At 36.5% G+C, this 24,063-nt stretch overlaps 1 protein-coding gene across 1 annotated transcript in view; it reads right to left on the bottom strand.

The window, feature by feature from the left end:
• gna12a (guanine nucleotide binding protein (G protein) alpha 12a) overlaps positions 1–24,063 on the bottom strand; it is a 64,216-nt gene that overhangs the window by 26,096 nt on the left and 14,057 nt on the right. The window contains exon 2 of the mRNA XM_088936796.1: positions 10,210–10,425. Coding sequence (XP_088792922.1) covers positions 10,210–10,425 — 216 coding nt within the window. The remainder of the gene's footprint in view (positions 1–10,209; positions 10,426–24,063) is intronic.

Raw genomic sequence — 24,063 nt, 5'->3', positions numbered from 1 at the left:
ACGGAAAGTATTCTCGATGACTTGATTGCAAGACTAATACCAATTTTTATTGTTTGTAACAGTAAATGGCAAGCATACAACATACAAACTGTATAACGGGTTGTGTGTCGTCCTGTAATTCATTTTTTGTTTGGAATTACCCTCTTTCCATTCACGTCTATACAACTGGACACACAAATACTGTTTCTTCTCCCTTTGAAATACACTTTTCCTGCTTTTTGCAGTGTAATTCCAAATTCAAAATCATTTGATGTCAGCATACTGTAGTCTAAAAGTTTTTGAGGATTTAAAGACTGACCAACAATAGCAGTAAAATTAAGCCAACAGTAGGTATTATGTCTGAGTGTCAAGTCATCGTAAATGTATTCCATTCAATGTTTAAAGAGATGGCAAAAACCCATGTACAGTAGATATTTCTGCAGTTTCACAACAATAGCATACGTTTGGAAAGCAATGTCATTTTTACTTGTTAGAGAAACGGCGAAAACAATATGCGTTTAACCTGGGAATGCTTACTGACACGGTGTTGTACTTCATGTTTACAAAATGCAGAACATGTGCCCCTTTAGATTAGATTTTTTTTCCCCACAAAAGAGGAGTGTCATGATATTCTGCTGTTGTAAAAGTCAATGCTACTTTGCATGGGACAATATTATTGCATATATAGTACAATGCAATTTACAGTATTAATATTGTAACGAACACGCCCCTGCGCATAACAGGGAGCTTGGCTGCCCGGGCCGTGGTAGTTCTCCTGCTCAGCCGGCAAGTTCCTTGACGCGTGATGCCGGAGAATGCAAACTCCGGATTTCTGCAAAGTTTCTACTGAAGCACATCCTAGATCTTAGCAGAGCACAAATGACCCTCTCCTATCTTTCAGTGATGGACCAGTAAAGAACAGTTTTGCATTTTTAATAATTTCCAAATTGATTTAACTGAGATATTAAAAATTAGATATTAAAAAAGCTCATACACTTAACTGTTATTAAAAGAACTGATAACTTTATTTAAGATTCAACACAATAAAAGTATCAATGGCACCCTAATGTCTCATAAAAAATCTTCTACAAATCATTTAAATTATGACTTTCCTTCAACCAGATAAGACACAGATAGCTTATTTAAAATATTCATTTAGATACGACCAGTAAATAAATTCACTATTTTTTCTCTACAGAACCTGATCTTTGCATCATAGTACATAATTAAACAGTGGTTTCAGACAGGGCTTCTCTGGAGAGCTTGATCTGAGATTCATGGGAAAAATTCGACAGGAAAGCAGCAGGGTCACCACTTTCATAATGCAAACCCAGTATTATGGGAAGTTATGTATATTTAATAAAACCAAAAAGAAAAGCACTCCAATAAGGTAACAATGGTCTCCATATTAGACTAACAGAATACGTATTATAGTACTTCAGGCAAAACTATAACAGAAATCAATTCTGAGTAATCCAGGTTAAAAATCACCATGTAAGCCTTGTATAACCACAATAAAACTTCACCCAAGATGCATTACAACATTGTCAGGACCTCACTTTAAAGGGGAACTACAGACCCAGTTTCTCAGACTGGTTGTTAAGTCTTGGTAACAAAATAAATTAATTGATGGTCTCACAAAATTGGACTAATTCCTAATTAAGCACAAAATCGTAAACTTTGTGAAAGTATCGGATAGTCGCCATGTTGTCAAAAACCCCTGGTCTCACCACCAGAAAATTGCGACGTGAAGCGGCACTTCCTGCTCACTAGTCACTGTAATGACTAATGTAATGCAACATATGACCGAATATGTACAGGTTGTGAAGCAGACATTTCACTGCAGAAATGTTCCAATGTGATCTGCATGCCAAGTTCACAAGTAAGTTGTATTTGTCAGCAAAACCGTCTTAAAATCAAGAGCTATATTTCTATTGTTTTAAAAGAGATGTCTTCACAAGCCTGCTTGTTTACAAAGTCACAGGGCCGGTTCATGTCACCGGCAGTTTTGTTATCTTGTTCTGAATTACAGAACATTGCACTGTACTCAGCTATTATCAACAATGTTCAGAAGGTGACAAAACGTCATTTTCAGCTCAAATAAACCCATTTGTGCAACCTTTACCATCCAACTGTAACTACTGTGGCCAGAACTGCATACTGAGTCAGATATTAGTAACAATGTTCAAAAGGTGACAAAATGTCATTTTCAGCTCAAATAAATGCGTTTGTGCAACCTTTTCCATCCACCTGTAACTACTGTGGCCAGAACTGCATACTGAGTCAGATATTAGCAACAATGTTCAGAATGCTACAAAACGTCATTTTCATCTCAAATAAATGCTTTTCTACAACCTTTTACATTCAACTGTAACAGGTGTTACCAGAAATTTCATCTACAGTATATTTTGATGTAAATTGGATGTTTTACATGTTACTGTGTACATATTACTTTCAAATTGGTTTGAAAGGCACTCATCAATGCCAATTCTTTCTAACCCTGAAGTATAAAAAATAGCGTTGCAGTTCCCTTTTAATTGCAACATTACTTAAAAGTGCAAACAAATTGATGAGAGCTTCACCTGTAAGCATCTCACACCATGACATTGTGAGCTGTAGAAAGAATAAGTTTCTTTTTGAAATATCCCTGTAAAGGTCCTGATGCAATCGATGTGTGGTACTATATATCAAACAGAGTTCAGCAGGCAAGTCAAGCATTTCTCACTCTTCAACATCAAGGGAGAGAGACAGGAAAATGCTCATCTAGAACACAAGACTTTTGACGTGGATTTTTCAAACTAATTCAGTGACACTGCACAGCCCAATTTCTGAAAGTGCAATGCCACTTAAAAAATCAGTTAACCAATGATAGGCATGTGATAAAGAGATCAATGTATTTATGCTTAAATGTGCAAAGAGTGAGTCAGGTGTGGTCGACATAATACGGGCTTAGACAAAGATGATATTGTAATAAATTATGAGCCATAAAGCATTTTCATGTTTTTTTCTTTACAAAATGACTCTACACTGGTAGCACTCCTTGCGCTCTCAATAATTGCTGATAACATTTTAATAATAACAATGACTTCATCAAGGCCAATGACCCAACAATGGAAAACACCCACACAATGGAGTCCTTGTTCAGACAGGACTGTCTCTGAGGGGCATCTGACAGGCACTCAGCCTTGGCACTCTGTTTTCTGCAGTTAAAGTGATTTGTACTGTGGATACAGACAGAACGAGACAGATAATGTAGCTGTTGTGGATTCCTCCCACTAAAAGGCACTGAATGAACTTGGACAGTGGCAGACCGTAATTCCAATGAAAAGAGCATAACAGATACTACAAACCTCTGTCATATTCTCTTTATGTCACAGTACACCAAATACTATTTAAGTTACCATTCTTGGCATGAAAACAAGGGTATATATTTATTTGCACAGATATAATGGCAGGTGGACACTGCTCTCCTATGAACACAATTTATGCAAAAATCTGTTTTCCGCTGCCATTTAATTTACAGGTACATAAAAAAGATAACTGAATGATCAGCAGGGTGCTAATAATAAGATTTGAACAGGAAATATTAATCATTTAAGAGTAGTAAATGTTACAATATCAAAAGTATACCAGTCGTGACAAACCTTAAAAAGAAAGTCCTCATCACAACTTGGCTTTGACTGGATATTTTAACATAAATCTGTAAGACAACCACAGCTGCACCATTCATCACGACATAACCAGGCGACCCATTTTTAATGTGAAAAATCACATATTTTTGCAAAATGCCAGCCTAGGCGAAAGCCAGTGTAAGCGATCTGACACAAAAAATATTTTCTGGAAACAGTGCTTTCAAGCAGCATGGCTTACATGTAGTGCCTTGCACAAGTATTCAGACCCTTTCCATGGTGTCCCATTTGTGAAATTACAAATGTTTTTTTTTATTTAATTTCATATGCAAAACCTGAACATTCAAAATCTCGACTTCTAATGTACACGATCATAAATGTCAGCAAAAACTGAAGAGGAAACAATGTGAAAATCCTGCATAAGTATTCTCATCCATGAGCTCAATATTTGGTGAAAGCACAAGTCTCTGCCAGCTTTTCACATTTGTGTGGTGCAATTTTTCCCATTTTGTCCAGCCTCTACTGTGTAGCATTGTACCTTGTGTCACAATCCTAATGAAAGCTGAATTTTTGTCCCAATTTTATGTCTTATATTTCTTCTAAGATTTGTCTGGATTTTTCTCTATTTCCCCTCCATCTTGACAAGCAGTAGATAAGAATCCTCATAGCATGATGCTGCTACCACCATGCTTGGATGTAGGGATGATGTTGACTGGGTGATGCACTGCACTCACGAGTTTTCATTTAAATTTTTTAAATAACTTATTCAGTGTTGTCCTGTCTGATCACAAAACTTTTGCCACTCATTCGCATTATCTCTTAAACGGTTTGTTGCAGGCAGGATTTGAGATGTTTTTGCCACTCTGTTATACAAGCCATCTTTGTGGAGTGCATTTGAAATAGTTGACTCATGGATATTTTCTATCATTTCAGCCATTGAACTCATTTAAGAGTTCTTTGACTACTGGCATCCCTTTCTATTGGCATTTCCTCCTTGTTCAGCTGCTAAGTTTTTTCTCAGTTATCGACTGAGTCAAATACATTTTAAGGGCCTTTCAAATTTTTTCATATGCTTCTTCTGATCTATGTCTTTATACAACTTTATCCCTGAGAAGACTCCTTGGTCTTCAAAACTAAATCTTTGTTTGAAATTCACTATCTGACTATCACCATCTTACAGAGATGTGTATTAATTGTGAAATCAGGCGAACCATTATTATAACACAGAGACCACTCAACAAATTGAGTGGCTTGTTAGTTTGCATACCTAAATAATTTTCAGGTTTGACGCATCAAAGAGTTTGAATAGTTTCAATATAGTATGCAACAAGTATTAATTTTATTTTTTTCTTTCATGCTAATGATCTACTGTTTTTACCTCTTTATTTTTTGCTTTCAATGTGTTGATTTGGTAATATGTAACCTACCAGCATTAAAGCAAGAACACGTGAAAACTGTGTAAGAATCTCACTACTTCTGCAAGGCAATGTACAAACTGTATGAACTGGATTCCTTGAGCAGATCACACAAAACATTTACACAATATAATTTTAGATTTTGACTAAAAAAGAAAAATAACTTTCATAAGATTTACAAACAGAAGTATTGTATTAAGGTCATTTGACTTTCGATGCATCTGTGATCTGTGTCACCAGACTGAGTACCTAAGTGAACAACAGGAAGTACTGGTGCCAGCCAAAGAAACTGAACATCTGGAGAAGAGACAGAAGCTCACTTGTGAAAAGCTCACTCGATATGACAAAGGCTTTATTGAGGGAAAACATGTATATAAATAATGTTGAACAAATAATTACAGATTGTGTTTTGTTAGGACAGCTATCTTAATTTATTTCCAAATACATTCTTTCATTGAACACCACTCTTATCGTATTTCTCTCATTTAGGCGATATTACCCACTTGTAAGAAATGCAGAGAATGATACCCACAGTGTGTTTTTCATTACATAACAGTTTTTTTAAAAAGGAAAAGTGCATTTCAGGCAAAGAAACAAAAACTACAATACTTGCCTGTGTTGAAGGAAAAAAGTTCTTATTGAAATCAGAACACAAATCAGGAGTTTCTGTTTCCTGGGTAAACACTGGAACAGTAATAAACTGTAGTACAAAGATATTGCTTTTTTGTATATCAAAGGTACTCCTGGGGCTTCCCAACTTCCCAACAGGTAAATGTGCTTGCCTGACTGCAGATTGAACTCTACAATTACAAGATTACAGTCTGGGTCATGCCTATGACCAACTGTGCTCATGACTCCCCAAGTCAGCAGTGCACACTGTGTGTGGTGGGTGAGGGGGCAAAATTAGTCAGTCAGTGCTCTCGGCCCAGGGTACTGATACAAGTTTTATTTTGTCAGTGTATCTGTACTGTTTTGAAAATGCCTTTCACTAAGGCAGTAAGAGTCTAGCACTATGAAATAGTCTATGAACTTTATACCTTTGAGAATACTTATAAATTAACCAAATATAATATAATATAATACTTCTTAAAATGAATAAGTCTAAGTCAATAAATGTATTTAATTTTAAAAATTAATAAATGTATTTAATTTAATTTAAGGTCAAATGAGAGGGAGAAACTGAACTATAACTCACTGAAATTTATGCTGTTTTATGTGTGGTAGTTTCTTTTCCTAATGTCCCATTTCACCTGAATTACAAGGACAACATCCCACGACTAGCTTCTGCCAGTCTTGTACACTTCTTGTTAAAACAGGATACACATTAGCTTTCCTGCAAAATTCAAAGAACCTTTCAACATAAACAGAAAGAGATAAATTGTTTCAATCTGAAGATTTAACATTCAGTTACTGATAATTTTACCTCAGAAAGTAAAGCTACACGAAGAGCTTCATCCAAACAGGATGATGGGAAGGGTGTTTTGGGCAAATTTGGGCTTAAAATAAGGCATAACAACATGCCAGATAAGACCAAGTAATCATGTCCTTGCAGAAGAAAGATCAACCTTGGTGGAGCGATCGCACTGACCCAAAGAGACACATCAACCTAAACTACAATTCATACATTAGCTCGCAAAGAATAATAAGTAATGCCAAGAACATTTTTCGTTTTGCCTAATCACAATGTAAGAAGTTTAATTTACATGCCTCTGCTTACACTGTGTACTTAACTAATGTGGGAAGCCCTAACCAGACACTGTGAAATATAATGGTTGTCAAACACCAAAAAAAATCTGTAAAACAGAGGAAATATTTTATGTAATGGCAGATTTTTACATCCCAGTCTACATTTTCTAATTTAAACTTCAAAAGCAAACACAAAATAATGTTAGAGAAGGCTCTTAATAACATTAACTTGAGTACTTTTCTTTTTCTGAGAAAAATCTGCAATTGTCCACCATCCCACTCACACTATAAGTGATAACTCCCATTTTGATTAACAATAACAGTTTTGAGTAAAACTAGGGCGAACAATTGCCTACATATACAACACATTTAGAAACATAAAAAGGAAAAAAAGACCCCACATTAGACCTTAACTCTGTACTGATTTGATTCATGTCTGATTCTTTGTACTGATCATAACAGCACTGAAGTATAGTAAATGCAACGCTAGGACTACACCTACACTACTTTATCTTAATTTTTTAAGAGACTAAACTGTACAAATTGTTCAGTGTCTGTGGCTTTCTCCAGTATTTATGTTCTAATGACAGATGCTGAACTGAGAGGCCTAAACAAACTATTCTCCCAGAAAATACCAAACAGAAATCCCAAAAAACATTCAAATGGTCTGGCCAATACAGCAAGGGGGGATATCTGCTTAGTAAACATTAATAGGTTGACTTATGTATGTGATATCTCAAAAATATCCTTGTGATATATCAATATTAAGTTACCAAAACATGACTAATCATAAAGAAAGAATCCAAGTATTGTAGATACTTATTTAAAACAATTTTAAAAGCCTAGAGAGAAATCAGAAATTCTTATGCATTAGGTATTGTTATTCAACACTGTTTATACTTTATGGAATATAAACTTTAGAATAACTGGCAACTACAGTCAGTAGCAAGCAATGTTTTTATCCTGAAGTGAAACACTGATTTTAAGGTACCTGCATCTCTATCTGTTATTCTGTTAAAATATCTGCTGATTCAGCTAAAACTGATAGAACAACAATCTACATTCTAATACATGGATAAAAAGTGAACAAATTGTAGATTCAACACCTTTGTCCTGTAAGAAATCATAATGTTCCTATTCTAAATGCCTTATTAAGCAGTTTATAGAAATTATTTAGGGCCTAAAGAACCGTTCAAAATCTTTTATACTGTAACAAGGACTCCATTGCATTGATTTCAGGTCAGTCGAAAATGAAAAGCAAACATTTTGCCTGTCAGCACTGAATTTGATAAACAGGATTTTTGGCTTGTTTTGTTCATCTAAACATAAGAAATATAGTGAACATGAACAAATATGGGAACAAAGACTATATCTGTACTGATATGAATGCATAAAATATGAAAGTAGTTCAGATCTTGTTTTAAATTATTAAATGTCTGTGCCACTGACCAAGAATTTAGAAGTGACACTCATTAATATTTAATCAGAACTATCTTGATGCTAAACCATAGAGATATGCATGTTAACTTACTCCCCACACACCAGACTGGCAAATTAAACATTAAAGCAAGGCTGGGCTGTACTATGCTTCATATCTGATCTAAACTCTGATCTGATCAAATCTGATCTGGTATTCACCCCAGACACCCCTTACATAGATATGAACACTTCCATGGATAACAGAGTCATATGACTCCATGGTTTTAATCTCAGTGTCGTTTCCCATGTTTTTAAAATATACAGCATCAAAATAAACCAAATATAAATGCAACAAATTAATGAAGTTAACAGGAAAATGACAATTTTTGTAGTAGGTGCAGTAAAAGGATATATTAATCCCTAGTCTTCATGGATGAATGTTTGCTTGAAATTCACTACTTCTGAGACGGACATTACAGAGACAGGAGTATTTATTCTAAAATCATGTGACCCATTATTATTGTACACAGATAGAAGCCATTCATCTCATTCTGATTTATCAGCAGTTTTTTTTTACATCTGAGCTCATTTAGGCTTGCCATAGCAAAAGGGCTGAATACTCATGCATTTTAGTTTTTTTAAACATTTAGAATACTTATGCATTTTAGATTTTTCTTTGCATTTTTTTCTGACATTTAAATCTTAAAGTCATCAGAGAAATCATGTTTTGATTAAAAATATGCACTTTAAAAAAATGCCCGTTCAAATTCAATCATTTTACAAGGCACTTAAGGTCAGTGTTACTCAACCTTTTCCATCCCACAGTACACTGACGTAAATATAAACATTTTTCGGCACACTGCTCCCTCCCCAAACAAACACACATCACAGGTCCAAGTACATTATTAATATTATAAACAAAACTTATTTCAAAGTTTAATCTGACTCTGTGGAAAAATGCATAGTCGTTTTATCCCGGCAGGAACTGAAACGTGGAGCTCTTGCTCAACTTCTCTCAGATATACTGTATTTTTTATATACATCAAACTTGAAAAGCTTTGCTTGTGGTGTTAGTCAGTCACATATGAAGTCTTAGAACTTGGCCTCTGTCTTATCTGTATACATCACATATACAACACAACACTGTTCACACCACAAAACAAATATATACTGTAAATTTAATTATTTTTTAAAATTTCTTCATATGCAACACTGAAAACTCTGGCACACCTGTTAATGTCTGAAGGCACACAATGTATCACAACACGGAGGTTGAGAACTGCTGCTCTGGATAAATTCATCATGTTGGCTCATATTTGTTATCAAGAGGGTTAATCAACAGGGGTTTTGCTGTGTAAAGCACATGCTAGTAGCATATGCCTAACACTGGAAACAGTACAAGCTTTTGATTTTCCCCACAATCACTGATGTACATCAGAGTGATCTACCTTGATTCATCATTAACTCTTGGTGAGTACACTTCAACAGTAAGATTGCACAAAGGCACCGTTTTTGATCAGCAGGAAATACTGAATTATTTCTGTTTGTCTCAGTTTTCACAAGGCTTGACATTTAACAGGTCAAAAAACGTCATCACCTGTGTTCAATCAAATTTTTCTCTAATGAGAAGAATTTGCAACAAAGTATTTAGAGCACATAAAGCTCAGACATGAATGATCAGTTCATTCAAATCTGAGAATTATACGTTTTTAAAAACAATACATGTATTTATCAGCTGAAGTTTTTTTTCTTTCCCAACAAAGTTCACATTTTTAACCTTTTATCAATCTATAGCTTCTTTTTCTATTTAATGACTGGTATATCTTGGTTAAAAAAATATCAACAAAAAGCCCGAGCTGGAAAATGAAGGACACATAATGGATAGAGAACAGGACATCACACACAGATTTGCCCTTTTGGACTAGTCTGTCCTAGTACTTTCACACGTTAGAGAACAATAAGGATACTCAGAAAAGAACATGAATGAGACTGATCTAAGACATAAGGAAACTTAAAACCTTTTTAAACGCTAGGATTCACTCTATTTTGTATCCACGGTCTTAACTGTGCAGTACACTCACCAGCTGGAATTCACTTCGACGCCCGTAAGCCTCCTGGATGCCAGCATCCTGCCACAGCGCCCGCAGGGCCAAGACGTATAGCTGGAAGGTTGAGGGCTCCACAGGTACTCCTGCTTTGTTCTCGAAGGACATGACAAACATGCCATGCTTCTCATTTTCTGTGTTCTGCCAGGCAATACCCAGCTTGTCACGGGCATCAACCAGAACTCTCATACCCTGCAATAAAATAAAAGACATTTGCAACATATCTCTTGCTGCTTCTTGGACATCAAGAGCATCTAGAGCATCAGCAAACACACATCATTAATCATACTACAACCTTGCTTTTAAAAAAATAATTTATATATAAATACAGTTTTATACAATTTTTGTCTCTGCATGAAAACAGTCTGAAATAAAGAGATGTAGCCATTCAAAATGCACCGAGTACGCTGCAGTAAAACGCGGTAGGCATGGCGCGTCATAACGCGTCATAGCTCAGTTATGATAATAGTATCTGGAATCACCTTGTAAAACCGCCAGGTGGAGCTAATAAAGCTTAACCTCTCATGTACAGCATTTGAGCTGTCACCAGTAAATGCCTGGTTTCGAATCCCGGTCACTGCTGAGGGACAATCTTTTTCCAATTAAGAATTTAAGTTGTATACTCTTTAGACTTTTAATAATTCTAAACTGTGTATTACAGCATGTTAATCATTAAACATTAAAAAGTCGGTATATTTTATAAAAGTAAGATTGCTAGTTGGACAAAAGTACACAACCTTCCACCTTCATCATAAATATTTTAATTATGCAGAAATATTTTATGCATCAAAATATTGCTAACAGTATTAATAATGAATGACCTTGGACAGGCTGTAAGCTCAAAGTTTTACCATGGTCCACTTTCTTTGTAACCGTCTGCATCAGTTCAACAGTTGCGACATGAAAATAGTTTAGTTTTTCATTGACAAAAAGTAACACCACTGCATTTCGTTGACCCAATCACGTATTAGTTTCCAATCATACAAAGTAAGCTTTGAGAATCTCCGATTCACCATGCCTATAATGGTTTCCCGGAGATAGCTCATAAATTATATTAATTTAGGAACATAAACATATTATGTAAACTGTATATGGCTGGTATTGGTAGTTTAAAGAAAAAATACACACCAGTATTCCACTTTCTTCCTAAATATTTTAAGCATCAAAGTCTTGCATTTGGTTACATACTGTGGTTATTTTGGAAACGTTTTTACGTGCTCCTTCTGACTATATTTAGTTCATATACTTTAGTAAAAAGTTATGTTTTAACCTTGACAGGAGAATACAGACTGTTTAAAATTATTGTTGCTGCTGGGCTTCGAGCTTTGAGTCACCTACTTACTTCTTGGACTAGCTTGCAGAGAAAGTCACTGCCCTGCTTTTTGTCTATCACTCAATAAAAAGGTCAATGTAGAACACGTTATTCATTACTGTGTATTTATTTTTGAGCTTTACATTTATGTTTATAATATAGAGACCCCATTACCCCCATTTTGATTAAAATCACAAACGCATGTTTAATTAAATGCTTTTATTGATTCACAATCTGACAATGCAAGACAGAACAAAAGGATCTGTAAAAATCACATTCCTGAATGTCCCCCACTGCACTCAACAATCTTAGGAAGAACACGAAACAACTTAATAATAATAATAATAATAATAATAATAATAATAATAATATTGTTGCAACTTTGTTCTGTCATTTCTTCCTCCCAGAACTCATTCAATTGTGGTTCTTTTGGAAACATTTTGACATGTTCCTTGTAACTTCACTGCTGTCGATATTGTAGCAATAGACAAAATGAAACGCTTGGAGTTTGTAATGTAGGGATTTCTATATTTATGTCTTTATTTCTATATTTATTGACGCCAGGGTGAAAGGAGATCCCCCTATAGCTCAACTGGCTGGTTCCCTGTTGAGTGACACCGGAGGTTCGATCCCCCAGCAGTGTAGGGCACATACCCACGTGAGCATGAAAACGCTACATTATTAATAATATATTCCGTGTCTCATTAACATTGGAATGTTCATTGTAACATTGGAGTGTAAAAAGAGGCGATACTCAATGTGTCTCCTCTATAACTCTTAAGTTTACAGAGAAATTCTGCCAGGGCCTCACAACATTGTCCAATAATACTCTTCTTGCGTCTAATTTTTAGTTTAGCAGGATTTGAGCTACAGTATATGGATATAATTATATCGTTATTAATTTCTTTAGATACGCGATTCCATATTCTATTCCCTATTAATCAAATTCTAAAAAGTATGTGTTCTTTTACTGTGATAACAAGCGTAAGTATTCGCAGAAAATGTTAAAACATTATAACTTTTTACAAAGTATATAAAATTAATATAGTCAGAAGGAGCACGTAAAAACGTTTCCAAAATAACCACGGTATGTAACCGAATGCAAGACTTTGATGCTTAAAATGTTTAGGAAGAAAGTGGAATACTGGTGTGTATTTTTTATTTTAACTACCAATACCAGCCATATACAGTTTACATAATATGTTTATGTTCCTAAATTAATATAGTTTATGAGCAATCTTCGGAAAAATTAAAGGGGATCCCAGGTGCAAGTGACTTCATAACGCGAGAAATTTTTGTTAAGTTAAAAGAAAACTCATGACGACAGCTGGGTTCAAACCCCCGACTTCCAGCACAGAAAGCACACGCCTAACCCATTACACAACAGATGTAATCACGTCAGAAGGAGTGAAACTGATGCAGACATTTCCAAAGAAAGTGTACTACTGTGATAATTTGAGCTACAGTATATGAATATAATTATATCGTTATTAATTTCTTTAGATACGTGATTCCATATTGTATTCCCTATTAATCAAATTCTATTTTTTTATTTAAACTACCAATACCAGCCATATACAGTTTACATAATATGTTTAGGTTCCTAAATTAATATCGTTTATGCCCTTCAGACCCATTATGCTCCTCTTCTTTTTATGCTCAGCTACTAAAATTTCCCTTTAGTTGTAACATTCCATATAAATATTCAATACTAAGCAGATTGAAACATGCACAGTAAAGAGATTAAATGATTAAATCGTTTCACTAACAACCTCACTAACAACCAATGCACCACGAGTGCCCCTGTCGGTCATTTTGGCCAGCCAAATCACGTCCCACAGTACAACGCAGTGAACTGCGGGTAATTTCCCAGAGTAGGGGGCTGTACCGTGCATTTTGAATGGCTGCATATGTAAACCTGAACAGTATCCTGTTAATAAAAAACAAGAAAATTCCAATCAAAACAAAATAATTCTGTATCTAGTGCAACTCTTGCCTTACATTAGTGATTTGCGTTTCAGTAATTTTGAGGTAGTGTCCATCATTAATGCAATAATGTAAGGTTATCTAATTGAAAAGACCCCTGACTCCGATTTTTATCACATGCAACCAGTATTCAGTGTAAAAAAACTTTGCTTTTAAAATGCTTTGATAACAGTTTACAATTATACTGAATCTACTGATTATTAAGAACTAATAAATCTTTTTTGAATGAAGAACACTTGGTAGCATTGGTAAATCGCCAAAGTGGTAAAAGCATTAGTTTTTTTCACTGACAAAAAAGTATCGACAAAAAATGAAGTACAGGAAAATGCTTATCTACAAGTTTATGACATGTGACACTATCTACTTATGTACTAATGGTGATATTTTTGAAAAGAAGAATGTAGCATTTGACCACTTGTCATCATAATTTTACCAACAGACTAGGGGATGTGTTATCTTATCTTTGGTTTAATGAGAAAAAGATTTTGAAACCCAGAAGTCTAGTGGTGGAGCATATTTAAAACATGATTCAACAGCTTCCTGTAAATCTGTAAAACAAATGAGATCATTTTTCCTTGATGAAATCACATTTCCAAGATTTATGCCAGTTGATTAGAATTGATCTCACCTTGACCTTCAGGAGCCCTTGTGATCAGCACCTTGGTGAAATTATAGCACAAAATATCATAAATTGAACATCTTATCACTTACAACTGCCAAAAATTCACAAAGTTATTATTGAGGGAAAAGACAACTTTACGAAATACACAGAGCATAAGCAAATTCGATTCATAGCCTCATTTACAGCTGTTAACAGGATAGGCCAGCATAAGAAGAAACACATATTGCTCATCTGTTATGTATGCTTTGCATCAGGTTACAGATGCAGTCTTGTGAAATTCTGTCAAATTTCTCTCATAAAACTTGGACAAACATTTTCATTTGGTCAAACTCTCATCTTGCCAGAAAGTCCTGTTACACAACCAGACATTGGATGTCAAGATGAACTCCCAGAAAGGATATAAAAAAACCCAACATTATGCTCTGCAATCAGGTTGCCAATAAACACTACGAGTGAAGTTCTGTAGTAACTAGAAACTTATGCCCAGACCATAATGGACCTCACCATTAGCATATGATTCTGCATGTCCATTCCACACTCACCTGTGCTCCAATGACAAAACTTTGCATTGTTTTTTTCAGGGTCATGACATCACTCAGCTCCCCTACAATGTCGTAGGGAAACCAAACCGGTCTCATTTGTTAGTGCTACATTTGTGCCGTTGAAAGTAACTTCCCAGCTTCTTTCTTTCCCAAGATATAGCACCTTCTTTTTTGGGGGAGTGACATCACTCAGCCCCCATACAACGTTGCAGGGGAACCGGACCAGTCTCATTCATTAGTGCAGCCTTTGTGCCGGTTTGTGCCATTGAAAGTAGTTTTTGTGCTGTTTTAGTTCCCGAGATATAGCGCCTTGTTTTTCCGGTGATCACGTGACCATGCACGGTGACTTTGACCTCCAGTGATCCCGTCTGCCGAGTTCAAGTGCTCTGTTACTGGTGCGAGAGTAACAATTCTGCAATTTTGTTTCTCTGTGTGCCCGGTTGGGGGGCGGCGGTTTATTTTGCTTTTAATAGTATTATCTTCTGTGTGTTTGTGTGAACAGGAAAATTAAAATTGTCACCAATATCATACCCTAATCAGAAGAGGTGCGGATGTAGACTTAAAAGGCGAACATTAGCAAGCAACTGCATGTTCTTATAAAGAGGCTTTAACTAGACATAATGTATTGCATACACCCTGGACACATCGCAGCTCTTTTTATATTGAGCTCCGTCTGAGATTATTTTATTCAATTTCTATTGAACTATTATGTATTATTATGGAACCTTATTTTGTAACTTTAATTTTGTGATTTTTACTCCCCCCCGGTGAGCTCGTAGAAAAGACATTTCATTGCCAGCAACTACTGCTGCATGCATTTGTGCATTTGATGAATAAACTTTGATTGATTGAGTCCAGTGGGGTGGATGTTTTGCATGTCAATATAGCGCCTCCCTTTTCGGAGTATGACGCAAATACAGAAAGATCACGACTACCAGATCTTTTAATTGTGATCTTTGATAAGTTGCCCCCAGCGTCAGAGAGTTGAACTGATTTCTGATATACAGTATTTTCTGCATCTTCAGCGAAGATCTCTTTGAAAGCTTCATTTGTTGAGAACGTTATAATGATCGTTACACATGCTAGTGAAATTTGAACAATATTGTTACAGTTGTGAATATAGATTACAACTGCAGATTGTGAGTAGACTGTACCGAAACAAATTGCACCTGTTGTTTTCATCACATCAAATAATTAAAAGTAACGAGTTTGTTGGTACCTTTAAAGTTTCTTATAGACAGTCACGTGATTAACCCCAAAAAAACCAAGGCACTATATCTCGGTAATGAAAGCAGCAAAAACGATACTTTCAACAGCACAAACTGGCACAAACGCAGCACTAAGAAATGCAGTGGGTTTCACTAATTGTGCTGTTTGCTGGAGGGGTGACATCCGGGAGCTGGACAAGCAAACATGTCCTGGATCATTACATTGCATACTGCAAAAGACACGATTTAAGCTGGGAGAAGTATGACAATTTATGACAAGGCACTCATATCTGTGTCTTCAGAGGTCAAGGTGTGCCCCACACTATATTCTACACCAAAGATTGACCAGGAATACACAAGTAAAAGGACTATGACCTAATTGTGCTATGTTTGCACATAAGAGCACTGTAAAGTTATGAACTACCTGGTCAACCGATAACGTCTTCAGAAGATTACTTTTCGAAGATTATAATAATAATAATAATAATAATAATAATAATAAATTATTATTATTATTATTATTAATAATAATAATAATTGCCATACTTACATAGCGCTTTTCTGGACACTCCACTCAAAGTGCTTTACAGGTAATGGGGACTCCCCTCCACCACCACCAATGTGCAGCATCCACCTGGATGATGCGACGGCAGCCACAGTGCGCCAGAACGTTCACCACACATCAGCTATCAGTGGGGAGGAGAGCAGAATAATGAAGCCAATTCATAGATGGGGATTATTAGGAGGCCATGATTGGTAAGGGCCAATGGGAAATTTGGCCAGGACGCCGGGGTTACACCCCTACTCTTTTTGAGAATGCCTTGGGATTTTTAATGACCACAGAGAGTCAGGACCTCAGTTTTACATCTTATCCGAAGGACAGCACCTTTTTACAGTATAGTGTCCCTATCACTATACTGGGGCATTAGGACTCACATAGACCACAGGGTGAGCGCCCCCTGCTAACACCTCTTCCAGCAGCAACCTTAGTTTTTCCCAGGCACTCTCTCATCCAGGTACTGACCAGGCTCACACCTACTTAGCTTCAGTGGGTTGCTAGTTGTGAGTTGCAGAGTGATATTGCTGATGGCCAGATTACTTCTTCAAATTTTTAAAAAGGACACAGCTACAAAATACTGAGACTTGCTATTTAAAGCCTCTTCATAAGAACATGCAGTTGCTTGCTAATGATCGCCTTTTAAGGCTACATCCGCAACTCTTCTGATGAGGGTATGATCTTGGTGACAATTTTAATCTTCCTGTTCACACAAACGCACAGAACTTACTGCTATTAAAAGCAAAATTAACCGCCGCCCCCACCCAGGTAAACAGAGAAACAAAATTGCAGAACTGTTACTCTTGCACCAGTAACAGAGCACTTGAACTCAGCTTGAACTTGTTCTCAGGAACAAAAGCAGCACAAACACTACTTTCAATGGCACAAAGGCAGCACTAACGAATGAGACTGGTCCGGTTCCACTACAACATTGTAGCAGGGCTGAGTGACGTCACACCCCCAAAAAGGAAGGCGCTATACCTCGGGAAAGAAAGAAGCTGGGAAGTTACTTTCAACGGCACAAACGTAGCACTAAAGAATGAGGTGGGTTTCATCATTTGTGCTGTCCGTAGGGGGGCCAAGCTGGTTGATTTTTGCAAATCTTGACATTCATCAACAGTTTAAATCACCTTTTGATGATCACTATATAACACACTGATCTTGTAAGAGTCACGCTTCACAAAGTGGCTACAACCTTCCAACATTTTAGTGAACTTGAATTTACCACCTTGTTTGTGGGATTTTTACATAGTTAAAGAGATCACGTATACTTTCAAGGTCTTTGGAACAGTGTACACCCACTGTTCACCTGAAACTCCCAACTGCTCATTATTCAGCTGTGGCTCTGTAAATCTGGACTGGGTACAATGTGAACAGAGAATTCAAAGACTAGTATTATTATTTTTTTGGTTAATACCATACTTAAAAACGCATTGTGTATTTAATTTCAAAACAACTCTCCTAAACTATACTGAAACTATAGTATTACTGCAGTATAAAAAGCATCAATTTTAAATTTTGCATGGCTTGACTGCCAGGGCATACTTGTCTTAATTATGAAACAATAAAATGTTTTCCCATTACAAAGCCTCAGGCTCATCCTAAAGAAATGACTAAAAAATAGTTATGGTTGAGCAATTAAAAGACTTTCAAATTGCTTAATTACCTTAAGAAAGCATGTTTTCTACTGCTGACACCCAGTTCTTTATTAAACTAACATAACAGAAAATGATCAGATAACATAGTTATCCCATGCAATAATGGCCCATTGCAATATAGTTTCTGTTTACACAACTAGTAAACGTATTCCAGTAGTTCACTGGAAATAATGCCATTATCTAAATATTTTTGGCTGTATACAAATATTCTACAGTGCATGGTTTCTGCTATATTGCTATATTTGCTATATATATGCCCTTCTACAATGTACTGACAACAATGCTGGAAGCCAAGTCAAAAACAGCATCTACAGAACTATTATATCTACAGAGCCAAAATACAGATGGTGTACATTTACAGCCTACTTATTAGAAACAAATTATTTTGTATTTTGTTATGGGTTACTCACCCTATTATTTTTTACGCATCCTGTTATTGTGCTTCCTTGCTGCACTCTCTAAATAGATTGCCATTTGCTATATTAGATAATCATATCTGGCAACAATAAAAAAACTGAATAGATAGAATGATAATTATAAAGTATTTTATACAATGCTGTGCAAACATTTTAGACACTGCAAAACATGTTATGAGCATCAATTTGCTCAAATCATTCACTAATGTTCTCTACTATTGTAACAAATCCAGCTGTTATTAATACACTTCAGCTGAGTTGAAAAGAACCCAATTTTGTCATTAACTACTCTTTTGATTTCCCACTTAGCAAAATCCTTTTAATCTTAAACACAATAAAAAGGTAAACTATGAATGAGAAGCCAATGAAGTGTTGCAACAGTTAATCCATCTAATCTACTTGAGTCACTAGCAGGTTCTCATCATCACTTACACCATTTTTATCCTCTCTACACATCCACACAATAGAACACAATAGGAAAAATTTATAAGACTTTTACACAGTAGTGTAGATGACATTATAGAAATTTTAGTTAGCAATATGTCAGAAGCCAGCTAATCTGTTCCTTCTGCTCACATTCTGGTGAGTGGCTATGAAAAGTGTTTCAGCCATTTTCCTGGAGCAGTTAGCACAACAAATAAGTAGGAGAAAGAACAAATTAATATTAAGCAACCTTAAGACACGTAGCATGTACACAATGGTCTTCTGAAAGAATGTAGAGAATTACAACTCTTAGGTAGATTCCACACCCATTACTTCAGAACACATTCTCCACTGCCAGCTGAAGACCCAACACACACCACAACCTCGCTGCCTTCAGGATCACTCCAGCCCATTTCATCTGGAGAATTCTCTCCAAATTGACAAACTAAATGTCTCAATCTGAGCAATGTTCTAAAGTGCTGTAAAAAGGACCTTCCTGTGGGCTGCTCTGTCCCCCTCCTCTTTCCTCCTGAGTTTTGTTTGGTCTCTAGCAAGCTGCCCCCACCGAGCTCTAGCCCACGCAAGCCACCAGTGACCTTTCACCCACTTCCTCAGTGTAATTTTTCTGGGAACAGACAGGCTCTTCCTCCAGCGCTTCACAAGACAACTTCCAACTAAGGGGGCTGCTTTATCACTGAACCCTCAGTCATAGTTGGAGGTCAGCTGCAGGATTCACACACCACAAAAGCATTGAATTGCCTGAGAAAGAGCTTATACACAACTGCCAGTGCAAATTCCCTTTTGGTTAACACTGTTTTTTATATTTATATACAGCAAGTGTTCTTTGAGAAAGCTTCACAGTTTGCCCTCCATGATAGCAGATAATCTCACAACTAGAAAAAAATGGTAAAGTATAAGACCACAGAGAGTAAATAAAACAAGTACAGTAGTCACATACAATTATTATGTAGAGAGTAGTAAAGCTGTAGCACATTTAAGAAATACTGACAACTTAAACTATTAATTAAAGCCTTTGTTTTTGTCCCACCCAGGTTCAGTTTCATTTCAGATGAATATGGCTCCTTTTCCACTCCATGCTTTATAATATGCTTCAGACATACTGTATCTCTCTGACACTCAATAAAACTAAACCCATGACGCCACTAAAGCAAAATAACTTTTTAATATAATGGCTACGTCAAACCAGTACTAAAATGTGTACATGACATATAGCACTCAATTGACTGTTTAAAAAATTCAGTTTCACACTTAAGATATGTTTGCTTGTTAATTAGTTCAAAGAATGCAAACAAGGTTAATTCTTCACATTACAAGAATTTTTGTCACAGACAGGTAAAAGAAACTGAATCTTCATTCTATAACTGAGGAAACTACAAGTTGACTTGCTAAAAGTCTTTAAATCCTGAAAGGTAGTGTTGAGAAGGTTACTAACAAGTCATGCCAGTAAAGTGGTAACCAAGTGAGCTTTGGAGGACTTGAACAAACTGCCTAGCTTAATTGTTGAACATAATCAACAAGTGCCTTCGGTCAATCATGTACTGTACTACCCACCAAATGAGCAAGATAGGCAAAACAGCCTCCTCATTTGTAATTTTTCTAATGTTTTCATTCTTTGTCATTATCAAAGCTAGAATAAAAAGGCTACCTAAAGCATTGTTTTCTGGATTCACTCCAACTCACCCTTCAATGTTGAAACAGGAAATCATTTACAGTTCATTTAAATTTCTGAAAATGTCTGGACTGAGACCATGTGACAAAGTCAAGTTTCCTTGATGAAAAGAATAGCTTGTGCTTGTACTTGGCTTAAAAAATATTTTTCAAAATGTAAGGAAGTGGAATGGTGGACATCATCTGTGGCTCCAAGATAACGAGATATTCAAGACGTTCAGCTCAATAAAAAAATATATACTCAGAGTTCTATGGTTAAATAGACCCCACCTCAGTTTTTAAGGATTAAAGGAACTTCTGCAATAGGTCTGAAGAAAGAATGTTTGTTAATGCCCTTGCTATCTTTTTCTTAAACTTTACAAGAGAAATAATAGACTTCAGATGACAGTATGTTGAAATGAAATTTTGCTTTGCGCACTTATTCTAGAGGTGGCTACAAACACTTCAATAATACAAACACAATAAAGTGTCACGATTGTAGTCCCTCCTCCTTAAGGGCGCTCCGGCTCTTTTCACTTTGGACTTATTCTGTGCACCTGCCCCTTGTTCAGCCTCCTTCCCGTTCCCCTTAAAAGCCAGACACTCAGTCAGTTCCAGGCTCTGCATCTGATTTCCGTATTGTGCAAGCCCGGGTCCTGATGAGTCTGGCTTCATCATGGTTTTAAGTCTTTGTTCCTGTTTCCCTTGCCGGTTCCCGATTTTAATCTTCTGTTTCGGATGGATCGCCTGGCCATGGACTCTAGCTTGTTTTTGGATTCCCTGTCTGGATTATTTTTGGATTGTTTGCCTCGGCCACACCTCCCCCATGCACCAGTGCACTTTGGACACGCCCCCCTGTTTTCATCCCCATATTCCTGCATGACTTTTTCCCCAGTGTTTCCTTACTATTTCGGACTGTGTCGTCCGCATAGGGTCCGGAAAGAACTGTTCGTTACATAAAGAGACAGAAGGTTTGCCTTTCAAAACTACAACCCCTATAATATTGAGAAGAGATTCAGACTAACCAGCAAAAATCCAACTGTCACTAAGAGAAAACAGAAGTTTGAAAGAAAACAGCAATGTACTAGAAAGTGCAAAGTAACCTGATATGTGATTTGTGATCAATTATATGATGAAAAATTCAATTGTTGAAAATATTTTTCTTCTGCCCAAAATATAAGAAAATACTACTACAACATAAATGGATACAAATAAAAGGGTTTAGGCTTTTGCAATAGCTGTTAACTTATGCAACTTAAATTAAAGTGAGATGATGCCATACAAGCATAAATTATGAGGTGCCATTTAGGCCATTATTCAACCTTTACCTCTCAAACACACAAACAAATAGCTGTCACATTCACTAGCTTTACCTCGTGCACACACACAAAATGCACTCACATTCACTAGTTTTACCTCGCACATACACATGAAACACTTACATTCACTAGTTTTACCTGGCACATACACATAAAACACTCCTTCACAATGTGAACGTGGGAGGCAAAACTAGTGAATGTGAATGCATTTTATGTGTATGTGAGAGGTAAAACCAATGAATGTAAGATCATTTTACGTGTATGTGAGATGTGAATTATGGCCCAATGTAGGCGGTCCATCTAAATGGCACAATGTGATTAGCTGAGAACATTTATCAAAAAGCTTTCTCATTTTCTGCTGTGCTCCAAGATTGAGGAAAGAAATCAACCTCAACAAGCACTAAGCCAAGCCGTATCCTTAAGTAATAACATCTTAGTCACACCAGAAGCAATCGCTTCATTGTCATCAGACGCCTGCGATGAGTGTTCTTCCGTCAATGCAGCATGCACAGGGCTGGCACCAGGGGAAAAATCTGTAGGGGGTGTCTGAAATTGAGGGGGGCGGTGATATTTCGGTTGAAACAGAGCCATTGGAACTACCCAAGTAAATTCTCGCAACCATACCACTGATGAGTGCTTCATGATAGAAGATAATGACGAGCAATTTGGGATTAAGTACAGTTTCACGTTCGTCAGCACTCTCGCGATTATTATTGCCTGGAGTGACAAAATACCATATGCATTCATTTTTGCATATGAATCGTTAAGAATAGTTGTAAAACCAACAGAGAGCACAAACTTCTATAACTACAGTCCTAGTTATATAACAATTGTAGGAATAAGGATTAACTACTGCAAGGAATCAGTCCACCTGAGCAAACAAGATCATAATAATGTTTACACCCAATAACGTAGACACTATGTAATATGTGCCATTCCTGGACAGATAGCCCTCCTGCACATCAAACTGATGTAGTAACTCTGAATTCGGTGTTAGTGTAGTTTTCTGACAAAGTACAACTTAGTTACAAGTTAAGTAAGCAAAAGTGTTCCAAAATCCTTTTGTCCAAAACTGAGGGGGTGGGACAGTTCAGTTGAGGGAAAAAACTCCCTTCCCCCCCGGTGGCACTGGGTTTGAACATGCAACTACCGAAGGTGAAATAAGTACTTAATTCCGACGTAATGGTGGTGTTGCCAAAGCTGGGATGGGAAGAGTAGCACCAGTATCAGCTCGGAGACAAGTCTGTATGATGCGAAGCCCAAAGAAATTATGTCGAAATAAAGTACTTATTTTAGCTTCGGTAGCTGCATGCTGCTTTAAAGGAAGAACACTCATCACAGGTGTTGTAGCCGATGACAATGAAGCTATTGCTTCTGGTGTGGCTAAGATGTTATTAATTAAAGCTATGGCTTGGCTTAGTGCTTGTTGTGGTTGAGGTTGATTTCTTTCCTACATCTTGGAGCACAGCAGAAAATGAGAAAGCTTGTTGATAAATTTTCTCAGCCAATCACATTGTGCCATTTAGACGGACTGCCTATATTGGGCCATAATTCACCTCTCACATACACATGAAATGCACTCTCCATTTTCCCTCTCGCATACACACACAAAATGCTCTCACAAATGTCTCTCACATTTACAGTGTGAAGGAGTGTTTTATGTGTAAGTGAGAGGTAAAACTAGTGAATGCGAGAGAGTTTTATATGTATGTGTGAACTAAAACTAGTGAATGTGAGAGCTTTTTGTGTGTAATTGAGAGGTAAAACTAGTGAATGTGAGTGCATTTTGTGTGTATGTGAGAGGTAAAACTAGTGAATGTGAGTGCGTTTTGTGTGTATGTGAGGTAAAATGGAGTGTGAGAGCATTTTATATGAATGTGAGAGGTAAAATGAAGAGTGTGAGAGCATTTTGTGTGTGTGTGAATGCAATATGTGTGTGTATGAGAGGTGTAGTTTGAATAATGGCCTAAACTGCACCTCATAATAAATAACTGTTAGTACATATTACATAGAAATAATCATTTTATAAAATACAAACATTTTTACAAATTATTTACAAAATAATTTTACACACGTTGATGTGAGAATTAAAACTAGTGAATGCGAGAGCTTTATGTGTG

Source organism: Atractosteus spatula, chromosome 18 (genome assembly GCF_055471065.1).
Source record: "Atractosteus spatula isolate fAtrSpa1 chromosome 18, fAtrSpa1.hap1, whole genome shotgun sequence".
Classification (NCBI taxonomy): Eukaryota; Metazoa; Chordata; class Actinopteri; order Semionotiformes; family Lepisosteidae; genus Atractosteus; species Atractosteus spatula.
This window is presented reverse-complemented; position numbering and strand designations above follow the sequence as displayed.